Source organism: Halichoeres trimaculatus, unplaced genomic scaffold (genome assembly GCF_033239565.1).
Source record: "Halichoeres trimaculatus isolate MK-OKI-2021-1 unplaced genomic scaffold, fHalTri1.1 fHalTri1_scaffold_16, whole genome shotgun sequence".
Taxonomy (NCBI): Eukaryota; Metazoa; Chordata; class Actinopteri; order Labriformes; family Labridae; genus Halichoeres; species Halichoeres trimaculatus.
In genome coordinates, this window is record NW_027437194.1 from 5,047,993 (window position 1) to 5,068,960 (window position 20,968).

Genomic DNA, 20,968 nt, shown 5'->3' on the forward strand with positions numbered 1-20,968 from the left:
AAAAAGTTAAACTGGTTTAGATGGAGGAGAAACTAAAAATGTAGGTCTGAGTTGAAGGTAGGGACGGGTACCTTTCACATTTCAAGCGATATGTTACTGATGCCTGATACCTGGCAATCTGTATCAGTACTCGACGGTACAAATTTTTGGTACTTTTGTGTTTGTATGTGGTCATAAATGTTAATTCACACTGTGAAAATAAATTATCTTATTGCACAGTGTTTTTGTTTTGTCAGGGAGCTGCCTGATTGGTATACTGTTTTATTTTTACCAGAAGCATTGTTTCCGTCTCATGCCAAGGAGCTACAGATGAGTGACCGTAATGCAGCTAAATGTAAACTGTACCAGTCAAAATAACCTATATATAGTGAGATAGATGTGTATGTATGTAGTTGACTACCAAAACTCTTTTTCATGTCTTGGTTATGATCAATCCACCAGCATGTGCAAGCTCTTTAAAGTGGCTGTGAGCTCTATCTGGAGAAGCTAGTGGTTTTACAGAACAAAGACTCCATTTCCCATGAGTGCTTGCACTCAGTGTTGCAATGTTGTGACTCTTACCAAGACATGTTTGTTTCAAGCAAATTAATGGAGATCATATCATTTTTTTAACACTTGGACTGAGGGATTGGTACCCTTCACATTTGAAACAATACAGTACCAATGCCTGGTACCTGGCATTTGGTACCAATACTCAGCGGTACCAGTTTTTGGTACTTTTTTGTGTTCACATGGTGAAAAATTTCTTTTTTTTTAAATTTCATAATTGTTTTTTTTTTCAGTTTAACATATTCATTCTTCAATATATAACCTTGCAATGCTGTGTTCATGTCCAGCATGGAAAATCCCCTACTCTTCCACCTTCTTACTGTCACAAGGATGTGTTCAGGTAACCAAACATGGTACCTTTTATTTTTACATGACTCGGTACGCGGCACTACAGACAGACTGGGACGTGGTTCCTCAGGTCATCTGCAGGGATTTTAATTAACTGTGTTCGCCTTATGAGTTGGAGGTGGACGGTTGTACACTGATGTCTGAGTTTATGTGGGTTTATCAAGTCCTTATGATTATTATCATTATTTTTTGTTTGTTTTCTTTTCTTTTCTTTTGTCAAGCACTTTGTGTTGCCACTATTGTGCATGAAAAGTGCTTCATAAATAAAGTTTGATTAAAGTTTGAAGGGGTTGCTAATGCATGTATAAGCATGCTTTATCCAGCACACTGAAGAAAAGAGACAAAGGTTTGGTGAGCAGGTGGTAATATGAACTAAAATCCTGATAGGGTGAGGCAAGATCCTTCCACTTTGGCTCGGGGCCTTATCCCACTTTGTCAGGACTTTATCACCCACTCACTATACACTTCATATACACTGCAAAAAAACAGAAATCTTATCAAGCATTTTTGTCTCATTATAGTAAAAAATGTCCTTTTACACTTGACATTCAACTGACCAGTCCAGAAAAATGTCTTGTTTCAAGTTGTTTAAAGAAAAAAACACGAGGCAAGAAAAATCTGCCAATGGACCAAGAAAAATTTGCTTGAAACTAATAACGTCTTAATACAACTAACTTTTCTCTTGTTCTTGGCAGATTTCTTAACTTGTTACAAGCAATACAGACCTCATTTTTGTCTTTAAACAACTTGAAACAAAACATTTTTCTGGACTGGTCAGGTGAATGTGGCTCATATTAAGTCTGAAAAGACATTTTTTACTGAAAATAAGACAAAAACACTTGATAGGTTTCAGTTTTTTGCAGCGTTTTCAGCCTTAACTTATTACCCTACTGATGGATAAAGACACAAACAAGTTTGCATTAGATATTCCTTAATTTAGCTTAAAAATAGTGACACAGACTTGACAGTTGAGGGCGCTTCTGTTGAAACTGTGCTCTTCTAAGCCAACTGTAATTTTCATCCAAAGTTACGGCTGCTTTTTTATCAGCCTTTGTCTATATTCTTACATCCCTCACTACTTTCTGCAATCTCAATACACCAAGAGAAAAATTAGAAACATCCTCCACAATGTGAACTGATTCTACCAGGAAAGTTTTTGCCACATGGTCAACAGGAAGAGGTGAAATCAGCCCCACAGGGTTGTTCATGCTTTGTGTTTCTGTGATGCTCTTTATCCAGGTATCTGCCAGACTTATCAAGTGGTTCAAGAAAACCAGATCACATAACCCCAATCCTGGCCTTTTTCCAAAGTCTCCTTGTCCATTTTTGCTTTGATTTTAAATTTATATCACTTATATTTCTTAAAAAAACATCCAATTCAACACATGCCTAGAAAATGTGTTTTGTATAGACTACAGTGTTTAACTTACAGGCAGCATCAGGACAGTACCAGGGGGTCCTGGCAGACCATCAGCACCAGGAAGACCAGCACGACCCGGAGGACCCTTTAATGGAAAATAACACACTCATGGGTTCACACACAGCAGCAGAAATGTGCTTATTCTCTGTATTTGAAAACAGAGTGTGTCGTATAATGTGTACACTCACCCTCTCTCCTACATCTCCAGGACTGCCTGGTGGGCCAGAAGCACCCGGGGGTCCTGGGAGACCCTATTTGGAGCAGAAAACATCTCATTTTACACTCATCATACAAACATACATTCATGCATAATGCAGCTTGAAGGAGCAGTCATGTTTTCCCCGCTGAAGTTCTCGCCTTTATCTCGCAAAGTGGTCACACATGGGAGAAAGGAATGCATGAGGCAATATGGGACAGCTTGTTGAGTTGTAAATTCTTTGTGTGAGGCGCTCTTTATTTGTCTATAGCTCAACGCTTGAATGGCTCGTCTCTGTGGGACTCCATCTGCAGGGTGTCAAGAGCAACTGTGTCTGAAAAATCGTCCTAGATAAATAATTAAGTTCCCCAACATCTGGGCGAGTCCATATCTCTTCAGGGGGACTGTTTTTGGACACTCCCTTTGCATGAGGAAACAGGCAGGGAGGGTTTTTTTCTGCTTTTTATCCAGAGTACAAAGACAAAACAGAGCACAAGTGCAAATAATATCAGGTTTTATTACCCCTCATTGTTCCACTAAGAATTATGCAACTCATCACACTGAGAAAAAGAACAAATGGGAATTAAAAGAGATTAAATTGAAGATTGACTCACTGTTGGCCCCTCAGGCCCAGGCGGACCCTCCACCAGCATTCCCTGAAACACACAAACACAGATATCAGTAAATACCACGAAACCAACCTCATGACTTCATCCATGACTACGTAACAATCTGACGCACTCGTAAATGATCCCCCAACTGGATCAAAGTGTGTAAGTGTGCGTGCCCAAACAAAAACGCAGATCACCTCTCTGTCTCAAAGCTGGCTTACTTAATCTGCATTCCAGCCAGTGAATCCTCTGACAGCTCAAAGGCAGACACCCTGAGGTGCTGTTTCTCACCTGAACAAAGCAAAGGAAGCACTAACCCAGAAAAAAAGGGTAATTAATTAGTTGTACTGGCAAACCAGAGCTGTGATTGATCACAGGTTTAAAAATATCCATGTGAGAAAAAGAAGAAGGTGAAAATTAGTTTATTTCTTCTGCACTCAGGGGCGGATCCAAAGGGACTGTAAGGGGTGGCCCAACCCTGGTGCCCCCTAGAAAATGCTCACTTTTGTTGGATATATTTGTGTTGACTTTGTTATTATCATTTTTATTTTTAGCTGATGCCTTTTTATGCCTGAAAAGTTTCTAAAAAATAAAGGCGCTAAAGATATCTGTACCTGGGTTGCCCACTCTTCCATCTGTGCCTTTGTCACTTTGAAGTCTTACTTTGAAAATGCAACTTATTTCAAAGACATAAGCCAATATTTTTCTGCTCTACACTGCAAAAAAAGTGAAGTCTTATCTGCTGTTTTTGTCTTATTTTCAGTAGAAAACATCTTTTTAGACTTGATATGAGCCACACTCACCTGACCAGTCCAGACAAATGTCTTATTTTAAGATATTTCAAGACAAAAAATGAGGTTTAAAATCTGCCAATGGAGCAGGAGAAAATTTTATTGTATTAAGACATTATTCTAGTTTCAAGGAAATTTTTGAGAAATTTTTTCTTGCTCCATTGGCAGATTTTTTTAAACTTACAAGCAATTTTGACCTCATTTTTGTCTTTGAATAACTTGAAACAAGACATTTTTCTGGACTGATCAGTTGATTGTGGTTCATATAAAACGTATTAAGGCATTTTTACTTAAAATAAGACAAAAATACTTGATAAGATTTAATTTTTTGCAGTGTACTTTGTTACTTTTTTTAAGTTCAGAAGAAAGTTTCTGCACATTAGCCAACTTAACGGTGAACTGACACTGTCTCAAGTGATTGGTTGGAGCCACACAACCATTCCTATTTAAGATAGCTTCTTTTGCTAGCACAAACATTTGCTTGAAAAAGGTCTACACTGCAAAAAAATGAAATCTTATCAGGTGTTTTTGTCTTATTTTTAGAACAAAATGTCTTTTTATACTAAATATGAGCCACATTCACCTGACCAGTCCAGGAAAATGTCTTGTTTCAGGTTATTTAGAGACGAAAATGAGGTCTGAATTGGATGTCACAAGTAAAGAAATCTGCCATTCGTCAAGATTAGAATAATGTTTTAATACCAGCACATTTCTAAAACCCCACTGGCAGATCTTTTTTCTTGTTACAAGAAATTCAGACCTCATTTTTGTCTTTAAATAATTTGAAACAAGACATTTTTCTGGAGTGGTCAGGCGAATGTCACCCATATCAAGTCTAAAAAGACATTTTTTACTGAAAATAAGACAAAAACACTTGATAAGATTTCAGTTTTTTACAGTGTATGACCAAAGTGTTGCAAAAAAGTTCCTCTTTCTAGAAGTTGGCCACTACGGGGGAACTTTCTTTTGATATTTTGGACTTTGTTGTCTCTATCCAAATCCTGCCCGAGGGGTGGATGTGTGAAGATTTTTGCTCCTTCATCACTTTTTAAAGTAAAAAAAAATCCCAATCTTTTAGAATAGAAGTTAAAATAAACATTGAGATAAAAAGAAGTGATGTTTTTAATTCATGCTTCTGGTCTCCTTGTCTGTTTAACAGTATTTCTCTGCACAGACAGAAAGGAGCTCTGTTCATCATGTTTTCACAGAGGCATTGTTGCAGCTCTGCGGCTGCAGAGATATTGCTTTGTTTGTTTGCTCTTGTGGTGACATTTTGGTTTCCTGCTTTGTTACGAGGACTGAATCCCACACTTTATCCCAGCTTAGTTATAAAATGTACAAAAAGGGATCTCAGCTCTTTTCTCATTCATCCCCAAACTGTACCCAATGAGCGTTTCCTTCAGAAACAGACAGTTAATGATCTTGAACGCTCCCCAGGTTGTTGTGGGAAGCCGGGGCGAAGTGTTCGTGTGTTTGTTTCTGTCTGCGTTTTTCTACAGACTCTGGGTGGGGATGTGTGTGTGGAGGGGAGGTAGACACTTTTTTTTCGCTCTGACATATAAACATGAAGACACTCCGTCATGGAGACTTGTATACTGAGCAGAGCTTGGTGACATCTTGTTTGAAGTGAAGCAGCTGCAGCTGAATCAGAGACATGAAGCCACTATGTGTGTGGTTTACCTTAGAAGCAGTGTTGCTCCAGTTTTCACACTGTTACCTGTTTTTATACACGAGTGTCTGAATTAGGTTTGGATCTTTCCCACCTGTGTGTGTATGAAAGCCTAAGTTTTTGGCAAAGAGGGTACGAAAAGTCTTTCTTGCTCCCTTTTCTTCTGCTTCTTCCCCCTCCCTCCATTCTTCCTGTGTTTACACATGACCCACTCTGTGTTTAGAGATTATTGACCATCCCTGCATGGCTGTTCTCCAAATGTTTATCCTGCAGTCTCGATGACCAGCCAGGAGCGAGGCCTTGCTCAGCGTCACTCTGAGAAGAGTCTTAAAGGCCTTGAGGAGCGTGTTTGGATCGGGGATTTTCATTCAGGAGGGAGGGCTGGATTCTGTTTAGAAGTGGATCATTCGTGTGTACTCGGGAATGTAAACAACCATGCATACAGCGCAGCCATGTGCACACAGGCACATGCAGTCTACATCTGTCGCACTCGTATGTTGTACTCACAGGCTCAATAACAGCAGGCTCTCCCTTCTGTCCCTTCTCGCCGCGGGCGCCTTCCTAAACACCAAGCACAGGAAAACAAACACAATCAGACCCCTCTCCTCTTTAGCAATCTCCCCATCCTCGAGTGATTCCCCTGCGTTCTTCGTCACCTGTGTGTAGTACTCATCAGTCTGAGCAGGAAGGACGCTGTCTCCTTTGACACCGTAATCCAGGTCGCCCAAGTCGTCGTAGAGGTCGGAGTAGTCGTCGGGGAGGGCATCCTCCTTGAACACATCGAGGTAGTCACCTTCACCATCAATTCCCAGACCCGTTCCTGTGGCAATGGACCCTCCTGCTCCGGTACCAGCGCTGGCAGATCCACCTCCAGCAGAGGAAGACCCTCCGCTAGAGACCGAACCGCCTCCTACGGACACAGAACCACCTCCGCCGCCAATGGTGACGGTAGAACTGCTGCTGCTGCCGCCTCCTCCAGCTCCGAACTGGATGGTACTGCTGCTGCTGCTGCCTCCTCCACCACCACTGATGTGAACCGTGCTGCTGCTGCCGCCGCCGCCGCCAAGGTGGATGGTGCTGCTGCTGCCACCGCCGCCACCTCCGCTAATGAGGACTGTGCTGCTGCTGCCGCCACCACCGATGTCAACGGTCTCTTCGCCATAATCATATGCGTTGTTGTAGTCATCGTAGCCTCCATCGACCTTTGAAAAAACAGAAGTCTTTGTTATTTTCTGTGATGTGATATAGGAAAGCTAATCATTTTTAAATCTCATTGAAACAAAATTTCTTTGCTAACCTACTTACTGTTGAATTAAAGCCATTAAACTTGCATTACCACTTATGGCCAGCAGGGGGAATCTCGCTGGCTACAAACATTTACTTACAGATTAAACTCTCTGAATCCCAAGTCTGATGCATTTTCCAAATAAACAAAATGTTTGTTTTGTAAATCCAGGTCATATTTTAAGCAAAACTCAAGATAAAGCCGGGTACAAATGGGGCGTGGCTTCTCTATCACTGACAAAATGCTAACTCTGCTATCTGAGAAATGTATTATTTATTGTTTTATGACATAAAAAAACAAAGGGTTGAGCTACATTTTAGTTTTTGTTAATGTCTTGACAAATTGGCAAACATTCACTTTGTAGTTGCGGTAATTATTGTTAGCTTCTTGCTAACCTAGCTTTTGTTAGTGTAACTAGTAATCTGGCATTTGCTAGCTTAAACCTTAAGCCCTTTGCACACCAAGGGCGTATTTTTCGCACATTTTTTTTTTAACCCACTGTTTTTATTTTATTTTTTGGACCAAGGTTGATTTTTCCAAATTTTTGCCTGGGACAGGTACACATACGACCAATCAAAACACTCGTTGCTGACATGTCACATGCCAAAACATCCAACATGGTGGACCGCTTGATTGTGTTCGTGCCCCAACACCTGGTTCTTTACGACAAAAGACCTAAAAACTACAAAGACAATGATTATTCCCGTTGCTGTTGGTGTGCACAGGCCCTTATGCTGCTTTCTAGCATAACATTAAAATATGAAATCATACATCGTCAGCTTTTCTCGGTTCGATTTCTTCTTCTTCTTAAAGTGCCAGCTCTTGAGGATTTCAAACAAAGCATTTATTCTCCTCTTTGGTACTTTTAAATTGATTCCTGACAGCTTTACTGCCCCCTAGTGGATTGGTGGATTAAAGGCTCTGAAAGCATTGATATCAACAGTGAATAGAGTTATGGTAAAGTACTAAGTTTTAAATGTTTGCTTCCATTAGACCTTCAGCAGTCATTAATGACAACAGTTGAAATGCCCGTGTAATTAACGTCAACCTACTGATGTCTTATTGCTGGTGATGGTTATTGAGGACCCTCCTCCTCCTCCTCCTCCGCTGGTGATGACCCTTTTGATTGTAGCCCCTGCATCCAGATCGATCTTCCCCCCTGTTCCCAAACCCAGCTCTCCTCCTGTGCCGCCACCAGTGCTGGTGCCACTGCTGGTGATGGTGACGCGTCTGGACGTGTCCCCGTCAGGCGAGGCCGTGGACTCTTCGTAGTAGCCCTCATAGTAGCTGTAGCTGTCGTAAGGGTTGGTCTCCTCTCCGTAGGCATCTCCATCAGCTGTCGCGGTACCTGAGGAGCTTGAGGACGAGCCGCCAGATGAGCTGGAAGATGAGCTGGTGGAGATGGATGTGACTTTGCCACCGGTGCCACCGATACTGGTCAAAACCTCCTCGACTGCGGACGCCACACCGTCTCCATCTGTCGCCTAAAAGAGGTGAAGGATAGAGCTTTTTCTTAGTACATATGAAGCAGAACACTTATGTTTTATAAAAAGATATATGCTCCACTACCTTGACTACTTTTGTGGTTGTCTCTGCATCCGTATCATAAGATCTGCCTTCGACATCATCGTAGTAGGGGTATTCATAATAGTAGTTGTCCTCCCGGTTGTTCTGAAGAACAGAAACAAGACACAGACAGTTTAAAATCCAAATATGATCCACGGCTCTTCTGCTGCTGGGGCCTGCTGATAAATGTGCAACACACTGGCCATCGATCAGTATCAACACAGGAATGCCTTCCACTTTGGAAACCTCATGCTGCATCCCCCTGTTACAACTTGTTACCCCTGAATGACAAATTGCTTTCCTTTTGCTTTCTTAATGAATTTGTCTTTAGGAAAAGAAAAAAAACAGAGTTATTTTCAAGCCCCAGGGAGAGGGAAAGGTCAAGAGGAAGAGCTTCCTGTCTATCTCTTAACACCTCTCTGACACTCCTTTACTTAACATGCACACATTGATTGGTATTCAGAGTGGGAAGCATGGTGCAGAGATGCAGGCTTAGGCAGGCACCACATCATTCCTGCACATTATTAACTAACTGATAACTCCATTCTTCCCCACTCAGCACTTTCCTCTGGCAGAGTGCGGCTTTCTTGCATAAGCCAAGAAGCTCTTTTCAGCACAGGGTCCACAGATCTGATGTGAGCTTTAGAGACAATTATGGATTAGAGGAAATGCACTTCCTTGGGAAGGGTCGGCCATGAGAAAAAATCTCTTGCCTTCAGTAAAAGGAAACGTGATGGCCTTGGCTTAGAAGGGCTGCATGTAAAACCTCAGGAAATTTGGCTTATAAGAGTAAAAATGAAATGAAAATTTGAAATCCGAGTTATCAAATTATGAAGCATCCGCCCAAGCTAAGTGAAAATCAATGGTCTTATCTTTTAGAAAATCAAATTTAAACACCAGCTTAGCTCTGCCTGTACAATTTATTTTAACTGGTCACAGAGTTAGAGCTGGATAACATACTTGCTCTTGCTAAATCATAGCTCTGTAGCCTTAGCTAGCTAGCGCTGAACAAAAACACAGCTTGCTATTCATAAATTAGTTAGCATTTAGCTGACATACAGAGGTGACATGATTTGTTTTAAAAGCTATGGCTCTTTAATATTACACTAACACAAGCTAGGCTAGCAAGAAGCTAACATAAATTACCACAACTACAACGTCGATGTTTGCTAATTTGTCAAGTCATAAACAAAAACTAGAATGTAGCTCAATCCTTTGTTTTTAATGTCACAAAACAATAAATAATCATTTTTTTCAGATAGCAGAGTTAGCATCTTGTCAGAAGATGTCTATTCATAATTGAATTAGCTTAGCTGACATACAGAGGTGATTTCAAAAGCTATGGCTCTTTAATGTTAGGTTGTACTGTAACATTCTGGGGCTAGTCATCAATCCACAGCTGTAAATTAATAGGTGTGATAAATATAGGCTACTTTTTGAACGCTAGGAATGCACTGCTAAACGATAGCTCTTTGACATTAGCTAGCTGTGCCAAAATTGTATCGTTACAAGAGACAGACCAATATGAATTTTTCAGTGCGAAACCGATACAGATTATTTGTAGTCGAGGAGGCCGATAACTGATATTTGAAGCCGACCCCAACACCTAACTTCATTCAAATATCTTTAAGCATGTTTTTCTTGAACAGCTCCCAGGCTTAGCAGAATGTTTTATCAAGTTAAATGAAAACTTGAAAAAATAAATAGCTAAAGTTTTCCACAGTAAATAAAGTTTTTCAAAATTTCAATGTGACTGCAATAACTGTAATAACTGCACTGCTGATTGGCTGATTCCCAAGCTATGGCTCTGTTTGTAACCAATCAGATGGTTCTGTTGGTGGGACAGTGCTGGGGACTTATTAGTGATTACAGCAGAGTTTTAAATTTGTTTCTTATCGGCCCTTGGATTAAAAAAAAGGCAGATGCTGATATGCTTCAAAATGCCAATTATTGGCCCAGCCGTTAATTGGTCTATCTCTAATCATTACAGCGCTATCCCTCCCTCCTTCCCACAAACCTGAATACAAACATATTGAACAGTGTTACAAAATGCTTTACTAGCCTGAAACTATCATTTAGCTAACACATACAAATGTGTCCCTGTTTGTTGCAGTTAGAGAGCGCTGAAGACTGCTCTTTAATGCTAGCATTAAAATTATGGAGCTAATTTTGCCCTCAACAAATAACTGGAAATAGCTTTGCTATCCTAGATTATAGTCAACAGTTTGCTAAGATAACCCAGTTGGTGCTAAAAGCTAACAATATTATAATGTTAAATAATGACTCTGTAGTGGAAGCTAACTCTTTAGAACTAAAAAGCTAAATGACTCACCAACTAAAACAGACATGTGGTACAAATGAAGCTTTTCCGTCTTTATCATTGTTGGCATTAAGCTAACAAACACTGAGGTTCCCTTATTGCTAATTTTTTGCAACTTGTTTGCTTTTCTTACACTTAGCATTAAGCTAACACATTCTAAGATGTAGCTATTTGTTTTTTATGCTAGGACTATGATGCTAAACAAAGGCTCTGTATTGTTAGCCATCTTTATATTATCATAAAGTTACAAAGACTGAACAACTGCCGCCTAAAACTAATCAAACCAGTGGTTGCTGGTGTAAACAGATAAATAACTGACTGCTACATAAGTAAGACAGTTATTTTCATATGTAGGAAGTTATTTGAGAGGCTACAGTGGTTTAAAGTCTCAAAAACTTAAGGTCTGTCTACTCACATATTCATCTGTGTTGGGGTCCTGGTTCTGAGGCTGGTCAGGTGAAGGCACTTCACAATCCGGGCTATAGTGCTCACAGTAGTCATAGGCAGCCCGATGGTCTGCTACAATCATTAGCTGCTGGATGTCTCCCTGAAAGGCACAAGAAACAGGAAGTCATTAGACTCAGTGGACACAAGTCATTCGTGTAAATCAACAAACAAACAAATGGAGACTGAGATGGCTGCGCTTCTCACACTCTGTGACCTGATGGGGAAAATATGACAGAATATAAACAAACAAAAGATGCAGGAGAACAGCTGTGTGAAGCATTAGCACATGCAAAACAGGCAAATGGGGAAAGTAGGTCAAGCCAGGGGGAAGCTAAGGATGACTAAATGATGAAGAACTTTGTCCACAGTCCAGAAGTGTCAGTATAAATCAAAACTGCAAACAGAGAGATGAAAAAAACTTTTCAGCAAACAAGAGAACATGGAAGAACTGACTTCATTTTGCTGTGGACGATGAAAAAAACACATCCTTGCACAGATTAATTTTTTTGGAACGGTTTCCGTACAGTAAACGCTGCCCCAGATCCGCATGAGGCTGGGAGTGATTCTGCCTTTGGGCTGATTCTTGAGAAACAAATGGATCAACTTCCAAAAACATGAGCAGACCTGCACTTACAGATAGCTGACCTGAGCTGTTTGACATAAAGAGTGTTTACATACACTTAGTCCACTTGATGGAGGATGGGAGAAAGAGAAAACCAGAGTAGGAGACAACAGAGGAGGCTGAACAGAGCAGGAGAGAACAAGAGTGAGGAGGAAACGGCTCTGAAGGATCCCCAGGCTACACAGGGAACTGGGTGTGTGTGTGAGTGTGTGTGTGTTTGCCACATGTTTCTGAACAGCATGCATAAGGCGGTGAAAAGGCTGTGTCCTATCTATCCAAACATGTTCCTCCAAATGCAATGATGTCATCCCACATCAATCAAGCGCAATGGCAACCAAGACGAAACAAATATATTTCACAGGGGTATGGGAATCATGAAGCAACGCAACTATGTGAAGAAACCGAAAAAAGTGTTTTTAATTACGCGCAATTGCCAAAACATCTAAGCCCCCATCAACACGTCTTCCCAGCTCTTCACTGACAAACAGGAACGAGTTGTGTTTGTGGTCTAACCATACACTCATCTTCTCGGTTCCTTGCAAAACACCCCACAAGATCCAGTCTTGGCTTGTGTTATCAGCAGGGTTTTTTGTGGAGATGCAGGAAAGCAAATCCCAATACTTCCTCCTGCCTGGAATAGCCATCACAGATCTCCCAGGAAACTTTTAACTGGCCACCTCTCAGCCCTAACTTGCTATCACTGTGACAGTCTTTCTCCTCCTGGCAAGGCGGCCTGTCGCAGCTGCTGCAAAAGAGGATGATGGGAATTCAATGTTTGAAATGAGGTCACGTTCAATAAGGAATAAGCCTGCTGCACAACAAAACAGCCCTGACGTCTGCTTTCTCTGCTCACATTCTCCAGTTATTCTTCCTCTTTTTCCCACCACTCTCTTTTCTCCATCTCCCAGAGCTGCCATAAGGAATGTCAGGAGCAGTGTGATCCTTACATTGTGCTGAGATGAGATGATTAATCATACACCTAAGCATTAATGAGAACATCCTCGCAGCGACTGACAGCAGAATGTGTTTAATGATGTGCGGGATGTACACAGAGAAAAGAAAGCGTCGTGTGCATGCCTGGAAAGAAGAAGCCTGTGCTCTTAGAAGGATCTTTTTCAGGCTGGAAAAAGCTGCATCTGATTGTGCTGAGTCTATAGCCAAAGGCATGTGAGAGGGGAAAAGGGATGAGGAGGAGAAGAAGAAGCTGGAGCTGGACTTTTCAGCACAAATAGTTCTAGCAGCCTAAAGTTTTATTTGTGTTCAGAGTTCTAGTCTATAAAAATGAAATCCAGGAGCACAGATTCTAATAAAACCAACAGCAGATGGATGGGTGAGTAAGAAACAAACCCTCTTCAACTATGATTCAAATTACCAAGAGTGCTGTTGACACTGGTGCAACATTTTCAACTTGATACAAAATCTCTAAAAACTTGTAAACGAAAAGCCATGGACAGTGAAGACGACATACGCTGAACTATCAAGTTAGACAAAAGCAGAGGTGCCGTAAACAGCACTTTTTCTAACGGCCAGCAGGGGGACACTCCACCAAATGAACCCATTAAAGGTCTATAAAAAATTAACTTATTCCTTGATTTATTTATAGCCTCTGTAAAAGCTGTTGCTCTCAACACAACACAGCATTCATTATGGGCTGAAAATGTAATCGATTGAAAGAAAAAGTTTAATGTACGCAGATCTTGAGGGGATATCGTAGCTTCTACTCGTAACTAGGGCTGCAGCTATTGAATATTTTAGTATTCGAGTATTCTACTGAAAATCCCATCGATTAATCGAGTAATCGGATAAAATACATTTTTGTTTAGTTAAAGAGCAGTTATTTTTCAAATGAAAATTTTTCTCTTTAAGAAATAGAATTTTCTGATACAGCATGTCAATAAGAGCACTTGCTTTGGTAGCTCCAACATTTGTAAACACACTTTGACACATTTTTTGTGCCTTGTACATCTCATCAAATGTTGCAGACCCAAATGGCACCGGTTTCGTAGAATGACCCATTCGTCTCCAAACTCCAGAAAAGAAGCTAGCTTTGTTGCTAGTTGATATTTTGTATAAGAGGTAGCTTGAGGGGTCTGAAAACTCTCTTAATATGGCCTCAGCTCTATCTGAAAAACCACTCTTTGATCTTTTTTAAAATCAAATGATTCCTCGAGGCAGAGAAAATTACTCGAGTATTTTTTGTATTCGAGTACCTCGAATCATTCGAGGAATTGTTTCAGCTTTACTCGTAATCTTTTAAAACCAGCAAAAGTCAATATGTTTGTTATTTTTGGCAAAAATATTACGTGATTACAAGGCTTGAAGTTAAATCTATCACTCAGTATTCTACTGTGATTGTAACAATTGGATAAAGATATGTTATTCATATCAATTAATGCATAAGTTAATCTCATTTCATCATAACATGTAAGCCTGGCCTACAGGAAATAATTGTTTATATGTTGACAGTATGGTTTTTTTATGTTGGTCATAACATAGAATGATTTATTGCTTGCGTTTAGTGAATAATGCAGAAGATAAATGTCTCCCCACCAATAAAAAATTGCTTTCTTAATTACAATACTGGTCCAAAAAAGTAGCAATTACATTATTTTCCTAAATCATTTGGTTGAATCTGGAGAAAAAAAATTGATGATCCAAGCTTTGCGGAGCAGCAGCCTCGTGACTAGGGATGGGTATTGAATTATGTACTTTTATGTTACTGACTAAATTCCAAAGAGTAGGCGATTTTCCATGCTGGACATGAACACAACACTGGAAGTTTAAAAATTGAGAAACAAATATGTTGAACGGAAATATTTATTACCACATTAACAAACACAAAATTAACAAAATTGGTACCGTTGGGTATCAGTACCATATTGAGAGCAACCCATCCCTACTCGTGACTATCAAGTCTTTGCCATGGTGACTATGGTGCAAGGAAAATGCTAATCTGAGCAAGCGTAGAAAGCATAATCAGCACAGCACTCACGGTGTCTGTCTACATCAGGGTTCTCCAACTCCTACCCTGGAAGGCCGAGAGGCTGCAGGTTTTTGTTCCAACCAAAAACTCCACCAGCTGATTTCACTGATTACCTCACCTTCAAGCAGAGAGCAGGGAGTAATCAATGAAATCCGCTGGTGGAGTTTTTGGTTGGAATGGAAACCTGCAGCCTCTCAGCCCTCCAGGGTAGGAGTTGGAGATCCTGGTCTACATGCTTGTTGTCACGGGGGCGGGCATTGAACCTCCTTCTTTCTGATTGGTCATCTTAAATGCCAACTGTTTTCAGGTCAGAGGAAATCTGACTCTGAAGTCCGAGTAGTGCGGGACATCATGGTGGCTGGAGTTTGTGAAAGTTCAGATCAGTATGTCAGCAAAGAAGAGGTAAGTTAAAGAACAGACAGCCACATAACAGTAGCTACTTTTACAGTTGCAACAAGCTAGTTTTAGAATTGAGTCAAGAGTCTTTGGAAAATCCTCACAAAGACTTAAAAGAGAGACTATCTGACATACATACACATCTAAAGATGATTTTTCCAGCAAGCGACAGAGTGACTTTCCAGGGTGGCTAAATGCCAGACTACTACAGGTTTCATAGCTTTATTCAAGGACAAAAGTTAGCGAGTTAGCTAGCTAGCTATAGCAGAGGGATTCTCGAAAAAATGGCAAGCTCTAGTCTTGAGAAGTGAATGAAATGAGGGAAAGCTCCAAGTGTAGCTCCACTTGAGGCTGTTTCAAAAGCACACATGGTTACAACTTAGTACAAAAACAATTAAGTCAAAATAAGAGAGGAAAGATTTTATACTTTGTTAGTTGTGTTTCCAAGCTAACTACTTTGTTGTGGGCTTCCAAACCAATAGGCGACAACAGAAATACTTTTATACAAGGAGACAAAAACAGTTTGGATTGTTTTTTGACTAGCTTACACTGAGCATGCCCAGCTTTAGCAAGGCGTAGCTAAGGCTCCTTTAAAGCAAGATGGCAACTCATTGAAAAAACATCTTCAGAGGCACTTCCTGATACTCGACAAAGCCTAACTATTGAAAAAGTCCTGTATTTAATAACCTACATCACGTCAAAAGTGCTACCTTTCTTCCTTTCCTCCTCCCTCCACACACATAAACATACAGCGCACGCATTGCCATGAAATACCGCACACCTACACAGAGAAACTATTGTCAAAGTCCTGATCTGCCGTGACAACCACCAGAGCTGTTTCTGATTTCCTTTCTTCGAGCCAGAGCTGCTCCTTTTTTCACTTCACGTCACTTCACAAACTCTGGTGTTATATAAGCTGCTGCTACAGATGTAAGGAAGCACTAAATATTCCTTTACTGTAGTCCAGCTGTATGCTAGTGCCAAATCTCTCATTTGGTATTCTGCTGCTGGATGCTTAACTCGGTCCAGCAGCACTCGAAAGCATGAGATATTTACTCCATTACTGTGTAAAGAGGCAATCGCTTTATGATGATGGCATGGGTTGGCGGTTTAACTGCAGCTTGTGCAGAGTCAGGGATTCAGGATGTAATGAAGGTGGTTGGTTAACCAGTGGCTTAAAAAGTCACAATCAAAGGGTTTCACACAAAGTAGAGATAAACTGTGCTCTGTGCGAAATGATTAACATACAGCGACACGATCCCACACCCAAAGACAGCACACAGCACACGCATGGGAAAAAAAGCCCCTGAAATTATCGAATCACACCCAATCGCCACAGGGAACCGTAAAAGACATGCAATCATCTTTCCCATTCAAGAGGGGACGGTGACATTTTTCACTCTGGAGCATCATGTGGCACATCAGAGTGGTGCTTAAGGGGGAATTTTCAGACAATAACAGAGCTGCTGCTGTCAGCATCTCCCTCGCTTTGGCTGAAATACGATTCTCCTGCCGGCCAACGCTCGCCTCGTGTCACACTCAGGAGGAGAAGTGCACAGTTCACATACTTTATAATATGGAAACTGAGGCATACACACTTTAATCCCTGGGTGTTTACGGCGCTGCATCTGGGCACACCAACACTGAAAAACCAGAGACTTGACTCTTCTTTTTGTATTTGTTTTTCTGTGATGTGGAATCAACTTTCTGGCTCTCATTCCTGGACCTCACCCTGTTAATCTCCCCCCCCCACACACACACACACACACGTCTACCCCTGCTGGATGTTCTGTTCTGTTTGTGTCCAGGTGGGGGCAGGAGAGTGCTCCAGTGAGCGTGGAGCCAAACATTGTCTCCATCTGAGCCTGACCTACAATCATGCAGGGTGGACTGAGTTCATTGTGTTCCCCCTTCTGAATAAAAAGATTTCATGCATGGGAAGGGAAGTAATATCTGCGCTTTTTCAAAGCATCACAACTCTGCAGATGTTTCACAAATGTGTGGTGGAGGTTACAGCCTAACGAGCGACAAAACCATCGCAACTCTTTAGCTCACACTCGTGCTTTAAGTACAAGGAGACAGGAGCCGACAAAGGGTTATTTTCAGAGAGGTCTCAGGGTGATGTCAGTTTAGGGGGGTCGGGCTCAGCGTCCCATGAAATTTGCACTTTCTTGGCTTAGAGCACCAAAGCATGAAATAAACAGCAGACACCAGCTCCTGAGATTCCTCTAAATCCACTGGGACACCTGATAACAACTGTGTTTGCATTTAACGCCCCGCAGAAAGCTTTAAAGAGCAGCTTTAAGCAGAAAAACTCCAGTTTCTCATCACTTTTCTGGTCATATTTCAGCACAGGAAAACTGGAAAGGAGGGCCCCCTCAGAGCAGGATAAGACTCTGGGAGGTCTAAAGGAGGGGGGAGATACTTTCACAACATATTTACACAGTCACCCCCGAGCTCGGAGCCAGGCCTTGGTCCCACTGCCAGCCCACACCAGCGCACTCGCAGCTCCCGAGCCTGGGCAACCTCCAACCTGACCGCAAAAACCAAACAACACATTGCGGAGGTCAGGCTGCCACACAGGGGCCATAAATCAGCACGGACACACACAAAATCACACATGGATGTGAAAAACGGAGGAGTACACATGCAGTTAACATGTTAAGAAACACTTGCAGACAAATTCAACTCCACTTTGGGCAGACGGAGAGTGAGCTTTCCCCTCCAGACTGCGGCTAAATCCCATCGCTCAGAACAGCTGCCAAGAGCAACAGGCCTGTCTGCCACCCTACTTATCCTCAGCACAGCACCTTGCCTCACCTCTTCTTCTTCTTCGCCCTGTTTTTGGATCTCATCTGTAGCTCCCCATCATCCCCAACCGTCTGCTACCCACTCCCCCATCGCAACCCCCCTCCTGTACCAGACTTTAACTCAGCGTCTCCCAGGACTCCTGGCACTCTTATTCCCATTTCCCGTTCATTTGGGGGTGGTGGAAACCAGAGCGTCTCCCTGGCTCTGACAGACGTAGACTCTGAGTGTTTGGCTTGGCCATTTGGTGAATTTTACACAAAAAGTGCTGAGGGCACACTTCAAGGCGAGGAATAACAGAAGGAAGGGGGTGAAAGACAAACATCTGACATGGGTTAAGGAAATTCTCTTAATTATCCATGTTGGAAACTCCATCTTCCCTCCAGTGATTCAGCCTGGATGTATGGAGGCAGTATGCTTTGACAGTCAAGCATGACATCTACGTTAGACGAGATAAAAACACAGCCACAGCACAGGATTACAATCAAAGCCTCGTCTGATTTTGTTTAAGACACATTAGCTAAATAATAACACACTATCCCATTCAAAACACACACTGCAGCTCCATTCTCACTGAGTTTTCTCCTTTAAAATCTGTAATAATCCATTATCAGGATGAGTAACGCTCCCACAATGGATGTACCAAGATGGATTACTGTATCCAGCTGGGACCGATTGAAGCTCGCATATTGAGTCAGAATGCCTCTCAAATTAATCTCAAATGCACCCCGTCCCCACAGACTCTACTTTATCTGTGGGAAAGACTTCAGCTCCACAATAAAAACACACATTTGCTCTCGATTTTGCAGCACAATGAGCTCACTTGCAAGAGAATTGGGTACACAGAGGAAAAACTATTCTAATAGTCTAAACGGTTTAAGGAGGTGTTGATTGAACTTTATGATCTTTTTTTTTTTGCAGCCTGTGCTCCAAATAAATACTAATGGAAGTTTGAGAGTAGGTCAACCAACAAACACCTCTGAAAGGCCCACGACAGACCCATTAACCCAACTAGCTTCTGGGTAAAAGATGACTGAGGCGCATTCTTGGTGTCTTACTTTGGTTTTTCCCAACCTTGACCGCATTCATGGTGTATGTGCTCCTTTTCCACACTTCACTTTACACGACTTTAAACCCTATTCTTGTCCTCCAGTACTCAGGGTTTTTCATTTATTTATTATATATTGTTTTGTATTTAAATTTTTATTCAACACAAAATTAGAATATGTTTTGCAGCTAGACAAAGTTACATTCATTTTTCAGAAGTAAGAAAAAACAGTAAGACAAGTATAACATGTTGTCTGACCATTCTTATAAAATGTGGTAGTAATAATAATAATAATTTGAAAAAAAATCTGATGAAATAAAGTATCATTTTTTGGGGGAAAAAATAAATAAAAAGTAAAAAAAATAAAATAAATGAAATAAAATAATTATTTATTATATTTTAAGTATTTATTTATCACTTTAATATTTCAGTATCTTAGCTTTATAGTATTTTATTATCTGAGAAATTGTTTTACTTTTTTATCTTCTTGAAGGATTTTTGGCATTTTAAATATTAGACTCTGAAATGAACTGTGCAATAAGTTCTGTCTGTTTGTGCTTTTTGTTGACTGCTCTATGCCTATACCTTAATAAAGTTTAAATTAATTCAATGTAATTGCACCATGTTTGGGGGTTTTCATTGTATTGGTATTATAGTATCCAAAACCAACCCAAGTCCAAATCAGATTGTATTTAATATGACTACAGCAACAAACCGACATAATAAATGGAGTCAGACCAGGAGTCAACAGGTTTGAGGATTTAGGGCCAAATCAAGAATGACGATTGCGAAGTGCGGGAACTCTTTAAAAAAAGAAGATAAATGAAAACTAAGAGCAGCGCAAACTCTGCAAGGTTAGGATAACATATCACAAGTTGTTAACATCTATGCACCAATCTCCAAACAGGGATGGCGCCAGGTTTTCACTTTTAAGTGGGCCAAACCAGTTTTGGGTGGGCCTTAAATTACCATAGTTAGATAACTATTTACTTATACATAAAGAGATACTACTGTTTTAAAGCGTATTTGTTTAGTTTTTCTCTCTTGACATTTGGTTGTATTTCATAATGTTTTAGCCATAGACTGTATAAAACATAGTCTCCCCAACGTCACCCGACTGTTTCTGAAATGGAAAGTGAAGCACGATCGCGGCCATATTGGTAGTGGCAAAGGCTTTGCGTACAGCTATAGGGCGCCTGTCGGTCACGTGACCTGAGCTGTGCCTCTGATTGGGTGATCTCACGATCTTAGTTGCCACTTTCCATTTATTACGGGCTGTAAGAGCAGCAACATTAAATAAAAGATAAAAATATATAGTCTTCCCCAAAATCAGTCCTACCGGTTTAACATGAGGTTGAATATTTCACAACACAGTTTAAGTATTTTCTTTTGTTTTTTGTTTTTTTTTCCAGTAGGATAAAAGATCCCCACATCTAGCTCATTTTATAAAGACAGGGCATCTAACAATAACAAATCGAGAATTAAGTGACACATTTTTACAATATTTCTTTTGAACAGATTCTTGAAAAATACATAAATGAATTGATTAATAAAGGAAAAAACTAAAAGAAAAGTTAAGGGTGGTCTGTTAGACCCATCCATAATGCTGTATTGTGTCATGTATTGTTGCATTGCTTGTATCTTATATTGATCTAATCCTGCTAAATGGAACAATTTTGTAAACTATCAAGTCATATTGTAAAATCATCTACTCATCACACAACGCTTAAACACAGTCTTAGTACACATACTATAAATCAGGAGAACCTCTATCAGCGAACACATCTTTACCTCAGATAACGGAAAAAACCTGAACTATAAATTTAAAAAGTGCTGACTGAACATTAGGAAAACTCCTGAGCTAAAGATGAGAAAACAGGATGTTTAAATCTCATCATGCCACGACAAC

The 20,968-nt window shown here is 40.8% G+C and overlaps 1 protein-coding gene across 2 annotated transcripts in view; it reads right to left on the reverse strand.

The window, feature by feature from the left end:
- The window catches only part of col5a1 (procollagen, type V, alpha 1), a 119,407-nt gene that overhangs the window by 55,001 nt on the left and 43,438 nt on the right, over positions 1-20,968 (reverse strand). For both annotated transcript variants that reach the window (XM_074689819.1, XM_074689818.1), the window contains exons 5-12: positions 11,171-11,302; positions 8,439-8,540; positions 7,922-8,353; positions 6,241-6,786; positions 6,092-6,145; positions 3,128-3,169; positions 2,506-2,568; positions 2,328-2,402 (exon numbers count right to left, since the gene is read on the reverse strand). In XM_074689819.1, the coding sequence (XP_074545920.1) occupies positions 2,328-2,402; positions 2,506-2,568; positions 3,128-3,169; positions 6,092-6,145; positions 6,241-6,786; positions 7,922-8,353; positions 8,439-8,540; positions 11,171-11,302 (1,446 nt within the window). The remainder of the gene's footprint in view (positions 1-2,327; positions 2,403-2,505; positions 2,569-3,127; positions 3,170-6,091; positions 6,146-6,240; positions 6,787-7,921; positions 8,354-8,438; positions 8,541-11,170; positions 11,303-20,968) is intronic.